Below are 18,964 nucleotides of genomic sequence, written 5' to 3'. Positions count from 1 at the left end.
CAACTACATGGGACACAATATAGTATTCGGCGTGTCATAATATAAGTGGGAGGACACGAAAAATTGACTTACCGCAATCCCTAAGCAAAAATAACTAACTTTTGGAGCATAAATTCAAAAACCTACATATAGCATATCTTGTTATAAATGTTTACAGCAAATCTGGGACTCAACAAACATAATTTAGATTAAATCAGTAGCTACAATTCATGAAAGGAAATCGGGATCCAAAACTTCAATCCACACAAACAACCGTCTTGCTATTTGATGGAACCGTGGACGCAAAAGAGACACAAAACCATGGCTGCAACAATAAAATTACTCCTCCATGGCAACGTTTTTGTCGAGTTGCAATTGGGAAACCTTGACGAGTGATGGCTCTGGTTGTAGCGCACTCGGAGCTTTGACCAAAATGGTGCTCTGATCAATCTCTTTAATTGCCTCATTGCGCTCCTTAGCACTCTTGCCCTTCATCCTGCACAAGTTTTTCAATAAGTTTCGTAAGATGAAGAAAACCAAAAACAGGTTTACCATTTCTACAAAAGGTTAAAAGGGAAGAGGAAGAAAGTACCTATTCTTGTGGTGTCTGGCCTCTCTCTCCACTCTGACTTTATCGATCTTCTTAATTGCCTTCAAAGTGTTTTCTGCAAGATTCCTGTCGTATCTCTCAGGCCTATTTCGCTTTCTCTCAAACTCAAAGGTTGAGTCCTACAGGGAAGAAAGCAAAGAGTAACATAACTAACAGTATATTACCCCAAGCACTTCAACGATCTAACTAAAATGTTTGAAACAATAAAATGAACAAGATTGGACTAAGAGAGATCAATGTTTGTTTACCTGTGTCATATCCTTCCCACGCAACCGCCTATAAGCCTTAGTCCATTTCACTTTACGAGGATTCCTCTTCATTTTAAAGTTCTTGTGGCATTTGGATCTACAGAATCGAAAAATCTAGAGGAGGATTGGTGTCAGGTAACCCAGTCCCACATCATATATGTGAATGTAATCAGTAACCATCATCCATTTAGCAGTGAAACCATAAGGGGTACAGAAAATGCAAACCATTCGTGGAGTAAATCTGAACTAAAAGATCAAGAAATTAACTCGACTTGAGGACCTCAATCCAAAACAAAACCCCCAAAAAAAGCCCAAATTGAGTGCCACATAAATTGACTCATTCTAACGTCAACCATGAATGGAATGAGCATACACAGCATCCTTGACATAACCATGTAAACAAATCTAATCTAGGCTGACTTATACTTCCCTATCAACCCAACCAACAGTAAATAAGGCAGCAGTTGAATATAGACTGGAAAACCATATAGGTTCAGCTGTTCGGGACTAAAGTGAGTACCATTTTCACTTTTACATGTCGTCAAAGGTAAAGTCAAGTTTAACGACCAGGACATAGCATCTGAAGTTAAAATATCTTACTTAGAGTTCATGAGTGCATCACCGTATAACTATACCATGGTCCATGTTGAGAATACTACAATACGAATACAACTTCTGTGCTTTAGTAGGGAGTATATAACAACTTTACCTTTGCATCATTGCGAACAAACTGAATCCCATGTCCAGGGTATACGGTAGAGGAACAAAACCAGCATTTTTCCAACCTCATTGCGTCCTGTGATTATATAGTACTACTTTCTGGAAACAAAAATAAGGACACTGTCATTAAGAATACACAACCAACCACATCAATTATTACAAAAGTACATGGAACCCCTTTATTCATCTATCCAAATCCATCCATCAATTACAACCGAAATGATTACAAAGATCCCGCCAAGCAGCATCACAATATATACCCTCCATTCACATTAATCTACCAGACATTAGATCGGTTGATATATCAAAAAAGCACACATTCTCAAATCTCAAAGTTAGCTCTAACAGTCATCTTCTAAAGTCCCACTGCTACAAAAAAGTTATCGAAAGTAACATAGTGGCCAAAAAATAAAATCCCAAGTCCCACCTATGACACGAAATGGGCACAACTACGGCGATACAATACAACACGATAAGCATTTTGGGAAAACTCAAAAATTCAGGATACAGGTACGGCATAGATACGTCAATCAGAAATATTATTTACAAATTGTAACCTACAATATCCCAAAATTAAAGAAAATAACTAATTCCATATTAATTTGGATATTATTGTTTTTATTCTAAAATCAGGATGCAATTTGTGGCCAGTTTTCAATCTTTTTCCCCAAAAAATGAGGGGAAGAAAAAGGAAAATATTTCGACATGAAGTTGAACATCCAGGTTGGGATTAAGCCTATCAACCAATATCTAGCAGTGGACGTCATTTCCAAAATCAGAATCACGAAAGAAAAACATAGCAAAATTTAGAAGTGAAATTAAAGAATCGATTGAGATTACCTATTGGGAGAGAGAGAGAACTCACCGACTGAGAAGAGAGAGAGAGAGAGAGAGAGAGAGGAAGGCGAGGGGTGGGAGAAGGTGAAGCGCCTGCAAGAGACGTCGCAGGAGACGAGAGGAGGGGGGAAAGAAGAGAGAAGTCGGGTTTAGGGTTTTAGTAATAGTTGGGCTGGGCAATTCCGGGTTTACACAATAATAAAATAAAGCAGTTTTACCCAGGCTTGGTAGTTCAAGTGGCAAGGGCTTGTTCCCTTAAGCAAGATTTTGAGTTCGAACCTTGTAAATAGAGAAGCTAATATTAGAAGAGTTTGCCGTTCGAATGAGGTCCAACTCAGCTCGAGGGATTAGTCCTCACCTACGTGTTAGGATACCCTGGATTCATCCAAAAAAATAGCACAATTTTGTTTTGGGGTGTGATATCTACACATCCCTTTTTACTTCTTACATCCCTTTAAATTTTCGATCGTCGGATCGTAAGAATTGAAAAAAATCAAAGGACAAAAGTTGACAACGGGTGTGTGTGGATAACACACCCCTTTGTTTTTTATTGTGAGGTATGATTTTTCATATCATAGCGTATTTATTACAACTTAAACTGAATACTATTTACCAATAAGATTTTCTAAAATTTAAACAATCATATTCCTAGTTTTTTTTTTTTTTGTCAAACTATTACTTCCATTAATTAAAAAAGGCAAGTACAAGAAAAAGACAATCCACTACCTAAATACAAGCCCAACAACAAATAAGAAAATACAATAGATAGGCCAAAAAATGGTTAACTGAACAACAACAAAAAAACCCTAAGATTGGAATGTAAACAGGGAGCCGCTAGATGGGCCTCCATCGCAAGGCCACCACCACCACCAAGAGAACAAACCAACGGAACAACTGGATCAACGAAAAATGAGGGTGAGCGAGCCACTCGCGCAGTGAGCACTCCCATAATCCTACTAAATAGTGCTAAAAGCACTTTAACAGCAACCCAACACCTGAGTAGAAGCACATGGGTCAAGTAGCAAAGGCTGGTCATTGAGGATGCACGATATAAGTAGCATCGGAGCAGGAGAGGACCATGAAGGTCCAGATCTTCATGGGAATTAAGACAAAGTTTAAGAACAAAACTCAAGGGAAGCCAAAACAAAGACCAACAGAGAAAAGTTGAGAAATTAAAAAACTTTTTTAGTGAAAGGATGAGGGAAGGATGAAGGAAAGAAGAGGGAAGACGCAGAGAGTAGAGATGGATGAGAGAAGGAATGAGGGCTAGAAAAGGGTAGGAAGGATGGGGGAAGGATACGAGAAAGATGTAGAAAGAAGGGGAAAAAGGAAAGATCCAGAGGGTGAAGGAAGAGAAAGAGGGAAGGATGGCTAGAAAGAGGTGGGAGTTGGGCTGCCGCCGAGCCCAAGCTGGAGCAAGGAACGACAGCTAGGAGGGTTTTTGTTTTCGTGAAGGCAGAAGGGAGGAAATGTTTTAGAGAGAAAGCAATAGTCACACATCAACTTTTTTAGTCACATTCCTAACTAAATTAGGCTGCACTACTCTTCTTTGAGTGTGTAAATATTCAAGTAAATGGTGCATTAGGTCGCCAATGATGAAGTAAGTTCAATTGATGGGGTCGTCAACATAATAAGCGAATGCAAGTCTTAAGTCCACAAAAGAACTCATAAAAATGTAAAACTCACAAAATCTCACTAAGGTAAAACCCAATATGGGAGAAAAACCCATAGATTAAGGAGAAACGTGAGAAGTTTACATTAAGTCAAAACTAAACATCTTTTGGACACAAGTAGAAAAGCTCATAAGGGTATGACCAACCTAGGATAAGTGTCTCATTAAAACTTAGTTAGGCAGCGAAAACAGTGACACAAATACTCTTAATCATAGGAAAAAAAGAGTACATTAAGCTCTACTTCTAGATACTCTTCCTGAGTTTGACAAAATTTTCAAATGAGAAATAAAAGCATTGCATATGAGATCAGTAAGGTTGTCTAGGATCCTATTGCTTGACTTCAATCTCCTCATGTTTTGTTGATGTGATTTGGATGCAATATACTTGTCGTTGACTTCATTGATGTATCATGTCTTGGTTTACTCGATACATATAGCATAGTCTCCAGGGGTCGTCGTTGGAACTCATTGATGGATGAAAAATCATAAAAAATGCAGGGCCCATATTTTACTGATTTCGCAGTTAAGTTTAACGAATTGCCTAACGAAAGTTTAATATTGCATCGAATTTATCAATTGATGTGTAATAGTGCAAGTGTTCAAAAGAGAAAGGGATAAGTTTGTTATACTACTCAAAATTGAGGCGTAATTAACCTATTTGTTAAGTCATCGTTCAAACTCGGGAAGCAAATTACGATAGAAATAGAAGAAACGCGCTTCGAGTTTCTATCTTATTGGTTCTTGTCGTTTCTTACTCTCTCTCCCTCCTCTGTCTCTCTCTCTCCTCTCTCACTTCACTCCCTTCTGCACTACTCACTCTCACACTCCAAAACCCTCCGCCTTTCTCTCTCTGGGTTTTATTGGTGTTGTACTTCCTGCATTTCTCAGAAAGCCCTAACCTTGCCGTACAACACCAGATCTGCGCTGACATTCATTCAGTTCAAGCTATGCTCCAATAGTTCACTCAACCCCCAAATGTCGAACTCCGACCCGAAAACCCGACCCCGTCCAGGTCCATGGCCTCCCGTACCGGAGTCCTCCCCAATTCCCCCTTCTTCCTGGGCTAAGAAAACCGGGTTCCGCCCCAAGTTCTCCGGCGAGACCAATGCCAGTGATTCTGGCCAGATATCGCTGCCGCCACCCCGGCCCCGGGAGCCAGAAGCCCAGCCCGATCTCGAGGCTGGTCGGGCCCGCCCCCAACCGGTGCTGAATGGTGTACCCGAGCGCGAGATGGCTACACCGACCCCAGCGGCAGCGGCGCCTTCGGATAAGGACAACAAGGTGAAGAGGAGGAAGGAGTCTGATGGAGGGTCGAAGAGTGCGGCTAATGGGCCCCATGGGGCTAATGGGCAGGCTGCGGCTGGGACTACGGAGCCCAATTCGCAACCGCGGAGGGCGGCCAGGAGTGAGGAGGTGGTTGATGTTTTGCCACATGGGCTTGACGATGATGGGTATGTGTCTAGGCACTCTCATATGAAGTATGAGCTCAGAGATACTCCTGGTCTGGGTGAGTGTATTTTCTCATACAAATGTGCTTTCTTTCAATAAATTTAATTGGTAAATTTTGAGCTCGGTGTGTTTGTACAGTCGTTGATTGTCTAATTTGATTCGGTTTTTTGATAATTCAAAATGTATTATGTTTGTTTGTGATTGTTCGGCGGTTTACTTGTTTTTTGTCTTGATTAAGCATTGTAAATGTAATTGAATTTGCTTTTGTAAAGTCAATTTTTTGTGATTGATACGGTTTGTGTTTGTTGGTACAATGTTGCAGTTCCCATTGGTCTCTACGGGTTTCAGCATTATCTTTCCATGTTGGGTTCGATAATTCTAATTCCACTCGTCATAGTTCCGGCAATGGGTGGTACTTATGTGAGTAGTTATGCACATATATTTATTTTATGTTATGCTTTTGTTTACTGGAGGGTACAGTGTTGGATAGTTTGAACTGACTGGATTTAGAGTATGTAGGAGGATACCGCAAATGTTGTCTCCACAGTGCTTTTTGTTTCGGGAGTGACCACTCTCTTGCAGACATCGTTTGGATCCAGATTGCCCTTGATACAGGGCCCGTCATTTGTTTACCTAGCTCCTGCATTGGCGATAATCAACTCCCCAGAATTTCAAGGACTCACTGGAAATGTATGCTTCTGTTCTTGCTTTTGTTTAGTTTGACTGGGAGCTTAGTGAATATCTTTTTGTATTTACCACAGGCCCTTCAATAGTTAAGTGTTCAGCCAAAACAAAGTGAATTTTGTTAGTGTTATCTTATAAAATTTCCGAATGCTTTAAATAGCGCACATCTTAGTGATTACTCCAGGCATGATGTCCGCCATCTAATAATGTTGTTTGCTTTTCTTCTTTCTGTCCTTTGTTGATTAGCTCGTACGGTTATATTATTAGAAGTTGCGTTTTGTTGCTTCAGTTTAAAATTTGCATTTTAATAGGGTTCATGTAAGTTATCAGGATTACTTTACATGCAAGGATTCTATTTCATTGTTTATATATTCTATGAACTGTTGCTTTATCCTATTTCTGAAGAAGAAAGACTCACTGATTACAAAGCTGTCTTTCAGTGGATCATATCAGTTTTATCTTTATTTTTAACAATACCAAAACGTTAAGACACTACATTCCAGTAAGATAGTCTAACAGAGGAAGAATAGTCCCTAAACTTTGGAGAAACCGAAGCCCATGAGGATGCCTGAAATTGGACTCTTTCTCATAAATTGTTGACCTTCTGCCCCCTAATGTCATCAATTATCCTTCTATTTCTATACTCCCAAACTACCCAAAACCCAGCCATCACAGCACAACTCCCCATTTCCACTCCCTTCTTATCTCCAAAAGCCAGAAACCTCTCCCATAACAAAGAAGCACATGAGACTGGGATCACCCAACTCAGGCCAAAACAGCCTCGACCACAAAGACAACACAACTGGAAGGTAAAGAAGCAAATGCTCCAAGCTTTCAGCCCCACCTTTACACATAGCACACCAATGAGGAGATGGACAAGAAGAATATCGGCTCCTCTAGACCATGTCACAAGTATTCAACGACCCATGAACTTATTTTTGCACCTGTACATTACCTAGGCAGTACTTGAGACTTCAAATTACATTATGCCATGTGCTAAATGAAGAGAAGATTTTGTAAAGTTTCTTAATCAGTGCCCAAGAGTGCTGAATGTACATTGGGTAGACCTTGTTTATAAAGCATAATTATGTACTTAAAGAAATGTCTTTCCCACTCAAAAAATAATTGACATATATTTGGCTTGAATAATCTCGATCTTGAAATAGAGGTTTTCCTAAATTTTGGAAGGGAATCTCAGCATTACAAAATAAATGTTGGGAAATTTGTCCAGCCACCAGTTGATATATATATATATATTTCGTGATATTCAGCAACTGCAATTAAGTAGCAAACCAGAGGTCATTTTCACATACAAACATCAATGATACGTTATATGCAATAAACTGTGCTGTTACATTCCTTTTGAAATTCCTGTTTTCTTTATTTTTTTAGTTTCATTCAACTTTTACATTCCTTTTGAAATTGAATAGCTACTACTGGTGAAGTTTTATCCACAACTGATGGTAATCCTTTGTCATGGCAGAATTTTAAGCATATCATGAAAGAGCTACAGGGGGCTGTAATAATAGGTTCAGCTTTTCAAGCAATACTTGGATATAGTGGACTAATGTCAGTATTTTTGAGGTTTGATTCTAGCATCTTTACCACATCCCCCTCATGTTTGGTTATTTATATTATTTCTGTTTTATTTTTTTGTGCTAATTGGGAAAAAACTGAGCGCAATGGCGTTTTATAATTCATATAGCCGACCCCACTTAGTGGGGTAAGGCTTTGTTGTTGTTGTTGTTGTGCTAATTGGAAAAAAATCAGAATGACAAGTATTTGATAGTTTACCTTCAAATACTTGCCATACCTCCAACTGGTATTGCCTAATCGGAGCTTGAGTTGATAGATATTAGTTTCATTTGCTGTAGTGGTAGTGGTTTCGAATGTTTGTTGGTGTTTGTGCTGATAGTTGACATGTTTATTTAATAATATGTTACTACTGTAATGATCTTTAGTACTAGTAGATAGCAGCTTCGTTGTTATATGTGTGATCTGTGGCTTGTAAGTTGCAATAATTACTTTTCGATTCTGGCAAGATAGGTAATGGGTTCTCCAATATGAAAAACTGGAAAGCAGACAATTTTGTGAATGTAAGGGGAAAAAAGTGATACAGGATGCTTCCCAGAAACCACCGATTAGATTTTCAAGTCTCGATTTATTCAGAAGGGGTATTTGGGATTGAATCATTTGATGCAGCTTAGTTGACAGTGATCCACTATTCCATGGGTTTTGGTCTTGGCTGTGGTTGATTTGATATGCCATCATTATTATGCATGAAAAGGGGGAGTGAACCGTGGGACGATTATATGATAATAGTGTATACTGAGTTTTTAATATATTGAAGGGGATCAAGTATTTGTGAAGAGTGCAGGTAAGCAATCATATGAATAATGTAGAGTGCATGGTGATATTGTAAACTAGCCTAACGTTTAAACCAATTGATGGATCATTAATATGTTAGAAATATTAATCTTGGTTGGTACTGGAGCTGATTAAATTAAAGGCTTATTTTTTGCTATGCCCCCTGTACTCAATAAAAAAATATCACTTTACCCCTACACTATTTTGTTTCACTTTACCCCCTGTGTTGAGAATATTGTGTTTAAGAATGGAGGGTGCAACCCGCTTTAATTGGGTTAGGTGGAAATCAAGCGGATGACATGCTTTACTAAAGGTGTTGAGCAAGCAAGCATGTCTGATGCTGATTGGACCAAGATGAAGATAAGCGATGTTTTCTGGCAAAGAAGTCTATAATTGCCTTTGCCAATGACGATGGTAGTTCTGATCAGGGGGAGCCTGGTCAAGAGAAGTTTGGTCAAGTGAATTTTGGTCAAGAGATGTTCGATCACATGGAGTCTGGTCATGGGTATTGCGATCAGAGGGAGCCTGGTCGATGAGGGGGAGCTTGGTTATGGGTAATTCGATCAGGAGGAGTCTGGTCATGAAAAGTTCGATCAATGGGAGTTTGGTCAAGAGGAGCAATTCTATTTTTTTGGTATACCTTCCTCATGGTCTGAAGGGGGAGAATGTTAGCTTTTTCCAGCCCATGATAAGTTGTCCTAAGTCTATAAGGAATTATAGTCTTAGAGGATTAAATTGTTTTTCCAATTGGAGTTGTTTACCCAATTGGGAATTAGTTTCTCAATTGGAGTAGGATTCATAACTAGATTCCAATTAGGATTAATAATCCTTATTGAAGAAGACCTTTATTATGTCTATATAAAGGGGCTATTGTACTAGTTTTGAATTTAAGGGAGCAAAACAATAAATTGTATACCACTCAAGGGATTAGAGTGAGAGAATATTGTAAAGTGTGTGCAAGAGAAAAGAAAAGAGATAGTGTATTTCTTGTTCTTGTTCTTTCAAGTTTTTCGTCAAGTCCTAGTTCTAGAGATTTGGCAAGATTATTGGTTGTACTCATTATTGATATGGTGAAAGATTGTTGTTGCTGTCCCGTGGACGTAGGCACATATTGCCGAACCATGTAAATTCTTGATGTTATTTATCTTGGTTATTTGTTTTTGATTTCCGGAGTTTATTCTATTTTTCCCATTCTTAAACGCGATATTCTCAACACCCTGCACTCATTTTTTATGCCCCATATTACCCCATTTTGTCAACTGGTTGAGAGAAGCATTAGTTTTGCTGATGTGACAGTGTTTCTTTGGCATTTTCAGCAGTGAATTATAGGGATAGGTCAAAAAATTGTGAGTTTTGAAGGCAGTTTTGGGAATTGAGTCATTTAGGGTTGCCAAGGAAAGAAATTGGGGTGTTTTTGGTGAGTGTTTTGTTTTTTGTTCTTCGTGCCAGGGTATTTTTGTGGTTTCAGATATTCTAAATGTGCAAATGAGCTGAAAGGACCAAAGACCATTTTCGACATCACCAAAATTAAGCCTCGTTTAACCAGTTGATGAAATAAGGTAAAGTATAGAGTGTACTGTGTAAAGTATAGGGGGGTAGCAAAAATTGCATAAATTAATTTAGGGGTGTGCTATCCACACACCCCATTTTACTTCTCACACACCTCTTGATAATTTATGTCCATTGATCTTCTTCAATTCATCCGATCCAACGGCTGAAATTTAAAAAGGTGTGTGAGAAGTAAAATGGGGTGTGTGGATATCACACCCCTTAATTTAAGACTTGGCTCATCTAGTGGATGCTGGAATACGTGCTCAATAATTTAGTCAGCTTATTGGTCTGAAATGGTTAGGTGGGAAGAGCAACAATTTTAATCACATATGCAACACGTGGCAGAGTTATTTCTGCATCTTCCTATATTTGAGAATAACCTAGATTATAAATCATCATCCTAATCGAAGAAAGTGTAACAGTACTCTGTCAATCAACCCCAAGTGGGTGCCTTGAAAAGACAAGAAGGAGATTGAGTACTGCTTAGTGGGAGATAGAAAAAAGTTAGGAGCACTGAGATGTATTTTCAAGCTTAGGTTTCTTATTGTCTCTGAGTCAGACTTGGTGTGCTGGAGCTCATGGATCATTGTATGGAAAATGTTTTTGGCTTGTATGTCTATGGAATTTAGTGAAAATGGTTCCTGCCACTTCTGAGTGTGTTATATTTGTTCTACCAGCATACTGCGACCACCAACCTATGTGATTTGGCCCTCTTTTTGCCACTTATAAGGAGCTGTTGTTGTTGCTAAGACCAAGGTATTGTGAGACCACCCACACCTAAGTGAAGAAAATTTGGGTTCCACCATAAAACCAATTGGCATTATGGGGAGTAGCCCAACCTCTTATAAGCTCATGCAAGGTCCTTCCTCTCATCAATGTGGGATTCATTCTCAACACGCCCCCAAGTGAGGCGAATTTTCAAGCCTAACACGTGGACAACACAACGGGGTGACGTGGAGTGTGTGTGGTCGTTTGGTTTCACACGTGGGACAACCTGCTCTGATATCATAAAGAAAGTTGAGGTTCCACCATAAAACCAATTGGCAATATGGGGAGTAGCCCAACCTTTTATAAGCCCATGCAAGGTCCCTCCTCTCATCAATGTGGGATTCATTCTCAACAGTAAGATTATTGAGAAGAAACTTAAGTAAAACATGAAGTTCATTGTTATACATGCTATACCTCACAATTCATAGGGTCTTTCAATATAGGTTCTCCACTGAATCACTTTTCATTATGTGTTTGCCAAGTATGATATCTTTGTACTCTTGAAATATTTGTGTTGGATTTGGTTCCTAGATTTCTGTACAATACTTGCAATAATTGGGTCATGTACTGCAAAATTAATAACTTAACGTCAGTTCGTTTGCCTTTCCTATTCAGGTTGATCAATCCAGTGGTTGTGTCACCAACAATTGCTGCTGTTGGACTTTCGTTCTATAGTTATGGTTTCCCGTTAGTTGGTAATTGTCTTGAGATTGGTGCGGTGCAGATATTAGTGGTCATTCTTTTTTCTCTTGTAAGTATATGAAGCTGCCCTTGTATTTGTATTTGGCCATTTCTTTTATAGGTAAATTATAGATTATTCATGTGAGCTGTTTATTTTTTCTTTGCCAAAACACCTAACGCACCGTTATTTTACTTTCTGCAGTACTTACGAAAGATATCTGTTTTTGGTCATCGTGTATTTCTGATATATGCGGTAAGTTCCTCCATGTAACAAAATAAAAAAGATATATTCTGTAACTTAGAAAGATTCATAATTGTGTCATATTCATACTGTTTACAATGAGTAATCTCAGCAGGTATGTAACACTTGTATGCATGCCTTCTGTAAATTGATGTGGTTCTGTCTAAACTGCCAGGTTCCGTTGGGTCTGGCAATCACATGGTCGGCTGCTTTCCTACTAACTGAAGCTGGAGCATATAGCTATAAAGGTTGTGATATAAATGTACCTGCATCAAACATAGTATCTGAACATTGCAGAAAGCATGTTTTGAGGATGAAGAGCTGTCGAGTTGATACTTCTCATGCACTAAGGTCTTCCCCCTGGTTTAGGTTTCCCTATCCGTTGCAATGGGGTACTCCTGTATTCCACTGGAAAATGTCCCTTGTCATGTGTGTGGTATCAATTATTGCGTCAGTTGATTCGGTTAGTTTTCTTGTCATTCATTTTGGCTATAAACTTCATGGAGTTATAGTTCTTTATAACATGAACTTTTATATTTTCATTTTTTTTTAGTTCCACTGTTAAGCACACACTGGACTCATGATTTTAATGGACACGACAATGGTATTTGTATGAGAGTTCCAAATTTATATATGTTATTAGAAGTCTAATTCCATTAAATGGATGAGTATGAAATGAATGATTTGGCTTTAACCCAGTTTGATAAATTAGTCCTTAAGCGATTCCTGATTGGAAGGTTTCATGTCCTGGACTAATGCTTTATAATTTTTTCTCTTCATTTGTCTTGGTCCCCTAGAACTTTTTTGATTAGGATAATAAACTGAGAGCAACTCATAATTTCTTTGTTGCTAGGTGAAAATCTATTGTCTCATGGTCTTAATTTTTCACTTTAGAAAAACACCAGTCTGATTACGTTGTATTGGTTTTAAGATCCCGGTTACATCATTGCATGAGATGGCCTCCTGAGAATGCCCTCTATACTTGCGTCGTGGAAATATTAAAAAACTACCAAATTACTGGTTACAATGAAAACTATTTACAACATTAGGTATTATTCTTCTTTTTCACTCTCATCAAGCTGCTAGTTTAATTTGTTGTGTCAGACGGTCTGATTAGTTTGGTTTCTGACCTTTTCTTTGTGTATGAACTTCCTAGATTGGGTCATATCATGCATCGTCATTATTGGTGGCATCCAGACCTCCTACTCCTGGTGTTCTTAGTCGAGGGATTGGTCTGGAAGGTCTTTCTAGTGTCTTGGCTGGTCTATGGGGTACTGGAACAGGGTCCACGAGCTTAACTGAAAATGTGCACACAATAGCTGTCACTAAGATGGGAAGCCGTAGAGCTGTTGAGTTGGGTGCATGCGTTTTGATCGTCTTATCCCTTGTTGGTAAGTGTGTTAAACTTCTGTTTTCAATTGTAACAATGAGACTGTACTTGAACAAGAATCTGTATGACTACTAGTCAGTTTCTCATTTGGTTGGGCATTGCAGCATTTAAATATAAAGTGTGTAGTTTGAATATCTATAATAGCAGCTTTTCTATTGGTTGGTGGATTATAATTGCTCACTTGATATGTTTGTGGCCCGTTGGGTTACACATTTTTCTCAATCTTCTTTATACACTTTTCGGGATTACCATTTGCTTATTCTGCAGTTATTTCACCACCACTGATCTTTCTGTGCAATTAAATTGTTAGCATATTGTTGTGCTCCACTGTTTAAAACTTTTGAACAAAGCTTGTCTGCAAAGATTACAATGAAATATGTTTGTATTTTCATATCTTGGACAGAGCAGATCTTCTGCTGTAGAAATTGGCTATTGGATCCTGACCATTGTTGTTCGTATAATAGAAACTTATAATCAACATTTGTTTTGAATGTTTCCTCTGTTTCTCATGTCTTCATATCACCACATCATGGTGATCTGATATCCATTACCCCTGGTACAACTTAAAAGATGCAAGTTATATGTAGAATCAAGGGCATGTTTCTCACTGCAACTAATAACAGACACTATACTTGCAGGTAAAGTTGGAGGCTTTCTAGCATCTATTCCCCAAGTCATGGTTGCCGCACTGCTCTGCTTCATGTGGGCGATGCTTGCTGCATTAGGCCTTTCAAATCTACGTTATAGTGAGGCTGGAAGCTCTAGGAATATTATCATAGTCGGGTTATCTTTGTTTTTCTCGCTGTCAATACCGGCCTACTTTCAGCAATATGGCATCTCTCCAAACTCCAACTTATCTGTTCCAAGTTACTTTCAGCCATACATTATAGCTTCTCATGGGCCCTTCCGCAGCAAAAATAGAGGGGTATGCTTCTACTTGGCCTTCTGCTATAAGAAGAATGTGTTCTGTGTTTGTTTGTGTTTCCTTGTTAAATAACTGCCATACTACAAGAGAATCCATGTCCTTTGCGCATAATAGTACATAAGATAATCAGCTGCCTTTCTTTATTCATTCTAGCGTTTAAATAGAGTTCGTACAATCCCGTGAACATAGGAAAAGTCAAAACAAGTTAAGCTACTCATATTCCAAAACTATTTCACGACTGGTGGAATCATCTAATACTGATTCAATGTCCCACTTATACTCAACAACATCTAGTTGACTGATGCGAGAGTTAAGACTTGTACAACAATTTTTGCCCCTAACATGTTACTTATCTAAGACTCAATGCTCATTCCATAACTTTCTCCCTGAACATACTGTAACACTTAGAAATTACCGTGTTGATGCTTACCTCCCTTTTCCCTTTTTGCCCTTCTGTGTGTTAGGTGTGGCGCATACATTAGTCATCAATTCATTGAATCCTGAATCCCTGATTCTACCTTGTTTTCCCAGACAAAGCACTTGGTGGTTGGGAAATAGAACCAACCACCTTACTTCAATTACTTGGGACAATTTTAGATAATTATAACCATTTTGGTACCTGGTCCTTTTCTACTTTATTCATTGTATTTTCTGCATTCTTGTTGGACAATGTTTTAAAATTCTGTTCGGCGATTGTCATTTTTTTTGAAGATAAAATCGGTATGTTTTGGATAGCATGGGAGATGGTTGGTTTCAATTATTAGGTGTTATATCTCTGCATATCAACCCTATAGAAACCAGTATGTTTGTCGCTATTTCCCTGGCATATGCCTATTTGGGTGGCATAGTCGATCTACTGATCATTACACGTGCTGGGCCTGCATACATAATAAGCTCTACTTAAGATGTTCTCTTTGCAGGTGCACTAGTGCTGCTAAAACACTGGATATATCGGTGGCACAATGAGTCTAATGTTTCATAAACATGCTGGGCCTGCATGCGTAATTGATTTTTCAAACCAATAAACTCTACTTAAGAAGTTATTTTTGCAGGTGAACTATGTGCTGAACACGTTATTCTCATTACACATGGTGGTTGCATTCCTTGTGGCTGTTATCCTGGATAACACTGTCCCTGGCAGTCGTCAAGAACGCGGGGTGTATGTGTGGTCTGAATCTGAGGTTGCTAAGAGGGAGCCTGCAGTTGCCAAGGACTATCAGCTGCCCTTCAGAATTAGCCGGGTTTTCAGATGGGTGAAATGGGTCGGCATTTGACAGAATTTTGTGGTTGGTGTTGGCATTACTCAGAAGTTCAGGCTTTCCCAGCAGCCATTTTCAGGGGACAATTGTACTCTACTGCGATTCTAAATGTAAGTTCGGGGCACATACTCTTAATTATTGGTCTGGAAACACTTTTTTCCTGCACGAACGGAGTTGCAACTTGTTAGGTTCGTAGGTCTTATAGAGACATTGGTGTACATTTGAGGAACCAGAGGTTCTGGTTTTGTTGTATTCTTAGATTAATGTATGTAGTTTTGAGTCATTGGAAACATCAGGTGGACCTTTTTCATGCTATCTAGTGAGCTTCATGTATATGTTATTTCGCATATGTTATTTCGCATATGTTATTTCGTTTGTTGTTTCGCTTTTGTTTTCCTTGATCAGCTAGACAGCCACTTCCACGAATGTCGGATTCTCAATGGAAACGAAAATATTCACAGCGAGTGAGATTTGGACGGTGGACTGTTTTACTTTCTTCTATGGTTATGTTCATGATGAACTACATTTCTGATTGATCAAGGGCTTATTTTTAGCTATGCCTTTTGGAACTCGACTTTAATCTCAATTTACTTCATGTAACTCAAAAGTCGTAGCTTTACTTCATGAAACTCAAAGTTCACTTCATTTTGCCCCATAGAACTCGATTTTAATTTCATTTTGACTCCTGGAACTTAGTCAAATACGAAATAAAGACATAACAAGCACAACGAATGTTGATGAATACACATAATGAGAGCTAATGGAATAGAAAAGTACAAATTCTTGTACCAAAGTCGAAACTTTCTACAATATCTCGAAGTATACCTCGGAATATGTGATACTCCGGTTTGGATCCCTTTCCGATTGACAACTGGGATTCATCTGAAAAATATGAAATCTAACTCGGAGCTTAAAAATTCTCATAAAAACATAGACAAATTTAAGAAGGAGACTTAAATATCGATGTACTTAAAAAAGAAAAAAAAGAGAAACATTGATTTGACACGTGGCAAAATCCCATTTAAATGTTTTCCTATCGTCGTTGGGATGAGGGATGCCGTGTTAACTTGGGAAACAATTAATCTATAAAAAAGGGGCAACCTGGAAACCCTAACCCTTCAAATATAAATACAAAACCGCGTCTTCTTTTTTGGGTACCCACAACTCCCCTCCACCAATTTAGAAGAAGATTCAGAGGAAGAAGACGACGTATATACATATATATATATATGTGCAGATTATATACGAATCATCATGGGGAAGAACAGGATCGACATCAAGAAAATAACCAACAAGAACTACCTCAAGGCCACATTCTCAAAGCGGCGCAAGGGTTTGTTCCGAAAGGCCACTGATCTTTGCTGCTTGACTGGCGCCACCCTTGCGGTTATTGCCTTTTCGCCCGGTAACAATCCTTTCCTCTTCGGCCACCCCTCTGCGGAATCTGTCATTGATCGATTTCTTGGTGAACGAGCGAGGTGTGCATCCGATGATGACGGAGAGGAGGTTCTTGGGTCAGCTAGTGCCGGCAATGAGCACCAAGATTTGGAATCGAGTCGAGAGGAAGTGAAAGAAGGTTCCAATGTTATGGACGAGGAGAAGGGGAGTTTGTGGTGGGAGAAGCCGATTGAAGAAGGATTGGAACTGCCGGAGCTTAAAAAGTACAAGTCTTTGTTAGAACGTTTGAGGGAGAATGCGGCTATTAAGTTGGATGAGATGAATAGGAGAGAACTTTGTACCAAGGATTATTTGGGTTTGAATTTCGATATTGGTTCGAGCTCTTCTACTCCTGCCGACGAAAGAGATGTATGAGAGTAATGGCTCTGTTGGCAATTTTGGGTTTTAGTTTTAGAGGCAGTGATGGTGGCGGTGCCACCTTCAGCCGGAGGAATCACGGGTCCAGAGAGCGGTGGGCAACCGCCGGCCTTCCTGGAGCGGAGCCTCATTGTCTAAACGGAGTGATTTTTTTGTTTGTTTTAGTTTTGAATAATTAGGGAACCTGTAGCTTGTTTTAATGCATTTGTGACTTTTTCTTGAATCTTTCTTTCTTGCAATATTTTTGTACATCAATCTAAATTTCCAGAATTCTGGCTGTCTCGGTAATTTTGTTGTTCATCCAATTAATTACAAGTGCTGAACTAATGTACAATTCTCTGTGCTGGACGTTTGATCTTTCTCAAATTTCGAGCGTGACGTCCAATCAATTGGCCAGTAATTACTAATGATTGGGCATGAAATTGCTGTGAAGTTCTGTCAATTGAATTCATCTGCAAGAGGTTTTAGGAACGCTAACATCAGATGCAGACTTAAAAGTTTAGCCAGAGTCATTTTTGGTCTTTGGACTTGGGTTCATGGCTAGGTATCACTGGCATTCACTAGTCTTGTGGTAGGTGGTGTTGACGAGAGAATCTCTCATGTAACCAAGACAAACGCTCCGCTTGTTCGTGTCGACCCAATATGGTCGTTGTTGTTTGCTCCTTTTTGACCCATATATTTTGTGTAGGAAAAGACATGTTAGTGTTACATATTTGTTGGTGCCTCGAGTGCGTTTTAAGAAAAGAGAGGTTTGAGTTTTAAGATTGGTATAAAAGTTTAAATTTTGGATAATTTTGTCTTTACATGTCCATATGGATTTGGTTTTCTTTTTTCTAGTTGACAAGGAGTTTTTTTATGCATTCCAACATCCTAGTGAATAGTGTTGAGTGTTAGGCTTCTACTTATGCGTTTTGGGTTCAAAACTCCTAAATTATTGTAATAATTTCAAACTCTCCCTCCCTAATCATAGTAAAATCTAAAAAAAAAAAAAAAAAGATTTCTAATTCCTTAATTCTATTAAGGTTTGCTGCCTACTAGCTTAGAGTTGTAAATACTGAAGAAATTATATTTATGTATTTTTCGATCCAAACGGTTTTCAATCATCCTATCCCGTTTCCTGCTGCATCACTTTAGGTTTGGCTGGCATGGATTGACATGGGAATGGCTTGCAGTATTGGACTGGACTGGATGAGACTTGACTGGATTCATGTCCGTTGTTTGGTACTCACTAAGCCAGTAGGAGCGGACTGGCTTTGGTTAATTTTTTTTTTAAATAATTAAACTTAAAAAAAAAAATTAAATAGGAGATCGTTGGAATTTTCTGAAAAATAAGAGAAAACGCCATAATTGAAGAGTTTCATATTGTTGAGAGAGAGATGAGTTGGACTTTGTGACTAGCAATTTCACAGCTTGCTTCAACAGAGAAGAAGAAGGTCGGCAAGTCGACGGGATTCATAACCCGTGTGTCGAGTCGGGATTGAAATCCCTTGAATTCTGGACTCGTGTCCACGATGGGTAATCAATCAATCGGAGATACAGTTTACACTCACCAAACAAACGTCGAGATTAATATTCATTCTAATTGTCCGTATCTTGTCCCTAACAAGCACACCAAACGGGCCGCGAGAGCGAGATTGGCTATGTGCAGTCAGTCGACCGATTTGGTCATGTCATGTAACTTATGGGCGTTTTGTTGGCACTTGTGCCGGTGTGCGACCGTCCTCACCAAGCTTTTCTTGGGCCTTTAGCCTTTAGGAGTGGGTTTGGG

At 39.0% G+C, this 18,964-nt stretch overlaps 3 protein-coding genes across 4 annotated transcripts; 2 read left to right on the top strand and 1 right to left on the bottom strand.

The window, feature by feature from the left end:
* Positions 1–109: 109 nt before the first annotated feature.
* LOC125479505 (probable ribosome biogenesis protein RLP24) lies at positions 110–2,581 on the bottom strand. 2 transcript variants are annotated; one of them, XM_048588916.1, is made up of 5 exons: positions 2,423–2,581; positions 1,547–1,656; positions 838–951; positions 572–708; positions 110–475 (listed from the first exon to the last, which is right to left on the bottom strand). In XM_048588916.1, exons 2-5 carry the CDS (start codon positions 1,625–1,627, stop codon positions 319–321), a joined length of 489 nt encoding a protein of 162 aa, XP_048444873.1. In that variant the 5' UTR covers positions 1,628–1,656; positions 2,423–2,581; the 3' UTR covers positions 110–318. The 2 variants fall into 2 exon arrangements, with proteins under 2 accessions (XP_048444873.1, XP_048444872.1); XM_048588915.1 differs by having other exon boundaries at positions 2,398–2,553.
* Positions 2,582–4,856: 2,275 nt separating this feature from the next.
* On the top strand, positions 4,857–15,721 carry LOC125479495 (nucleobase-ascorbate transporter 12-like). The gene is made up of 10 exons (XM_048588880.1): positions 4,857–5,573; positions 5,838–5,935; positions 6,035–6,205; positions 7,683–7,783; positions 11,501–11,636; positions 11,769–11,819; positions 11,983–12,270; positions 12,964–13,198; positions 13,836–14,122; positions 15,175–15,721. Exons 1-10 carry the CDS (start codon positions 5,042–5,044, stop codon positions 15,394–15,396), a joined length of 2,121 nt encoding a protein of 706 aa, XP_048444837.1. The 5' UTR covers positions 4,857–5,041; the 3' UTR covers positions 15,397–15,721.
* A 663-nt stretch (positions 15,722–16,384) lies between these two features.
* On the top strand, positions 16,385–17,484 carry LOC125479509 (agamous-like MADS-box protein AGL61). Its single transcript, XM_048588920.1, has 2 exons — positions 16,385–16,593; positions 16,632–17,484. Exon 2 carries the CDS (start codon positions 16,636–16,638, stop codon positions 17,191–17,193), a length of 558 nt encoding a protein of 185 aa, XP_048444877.1. The 5' UTR covers positions 16,385–16,593; positions 16,632–16,635; the 3' UTR covers positions 17,194–17,484.
* Positions 17,485–18,964: the final 1,480 nt, after the last annotated feature.

The sequence above is a fragment of a genome, unplaced genomic scaffold, assembly GCF_019419815.1.
Source record: "Pyrus x bretschneideri cultivar Hongxiangsu unplaced genomic scaffold, Pyrus_bretschneideri_v1 Contig29, whole genome shotgun sequence".
NCBI classification, from domain to species: Eukaryota; Viridiplantae; Streptophyta; class Magnoliopsida; order Rosales; family Rosaceae; genus Pyrus; species Pyrus x bretschneideri.
The sequence above is the reverse complement of the archived record's forward strand: the minus strand, read 5'-3'. Positions and strand labels throughout refer to the sequence as shown.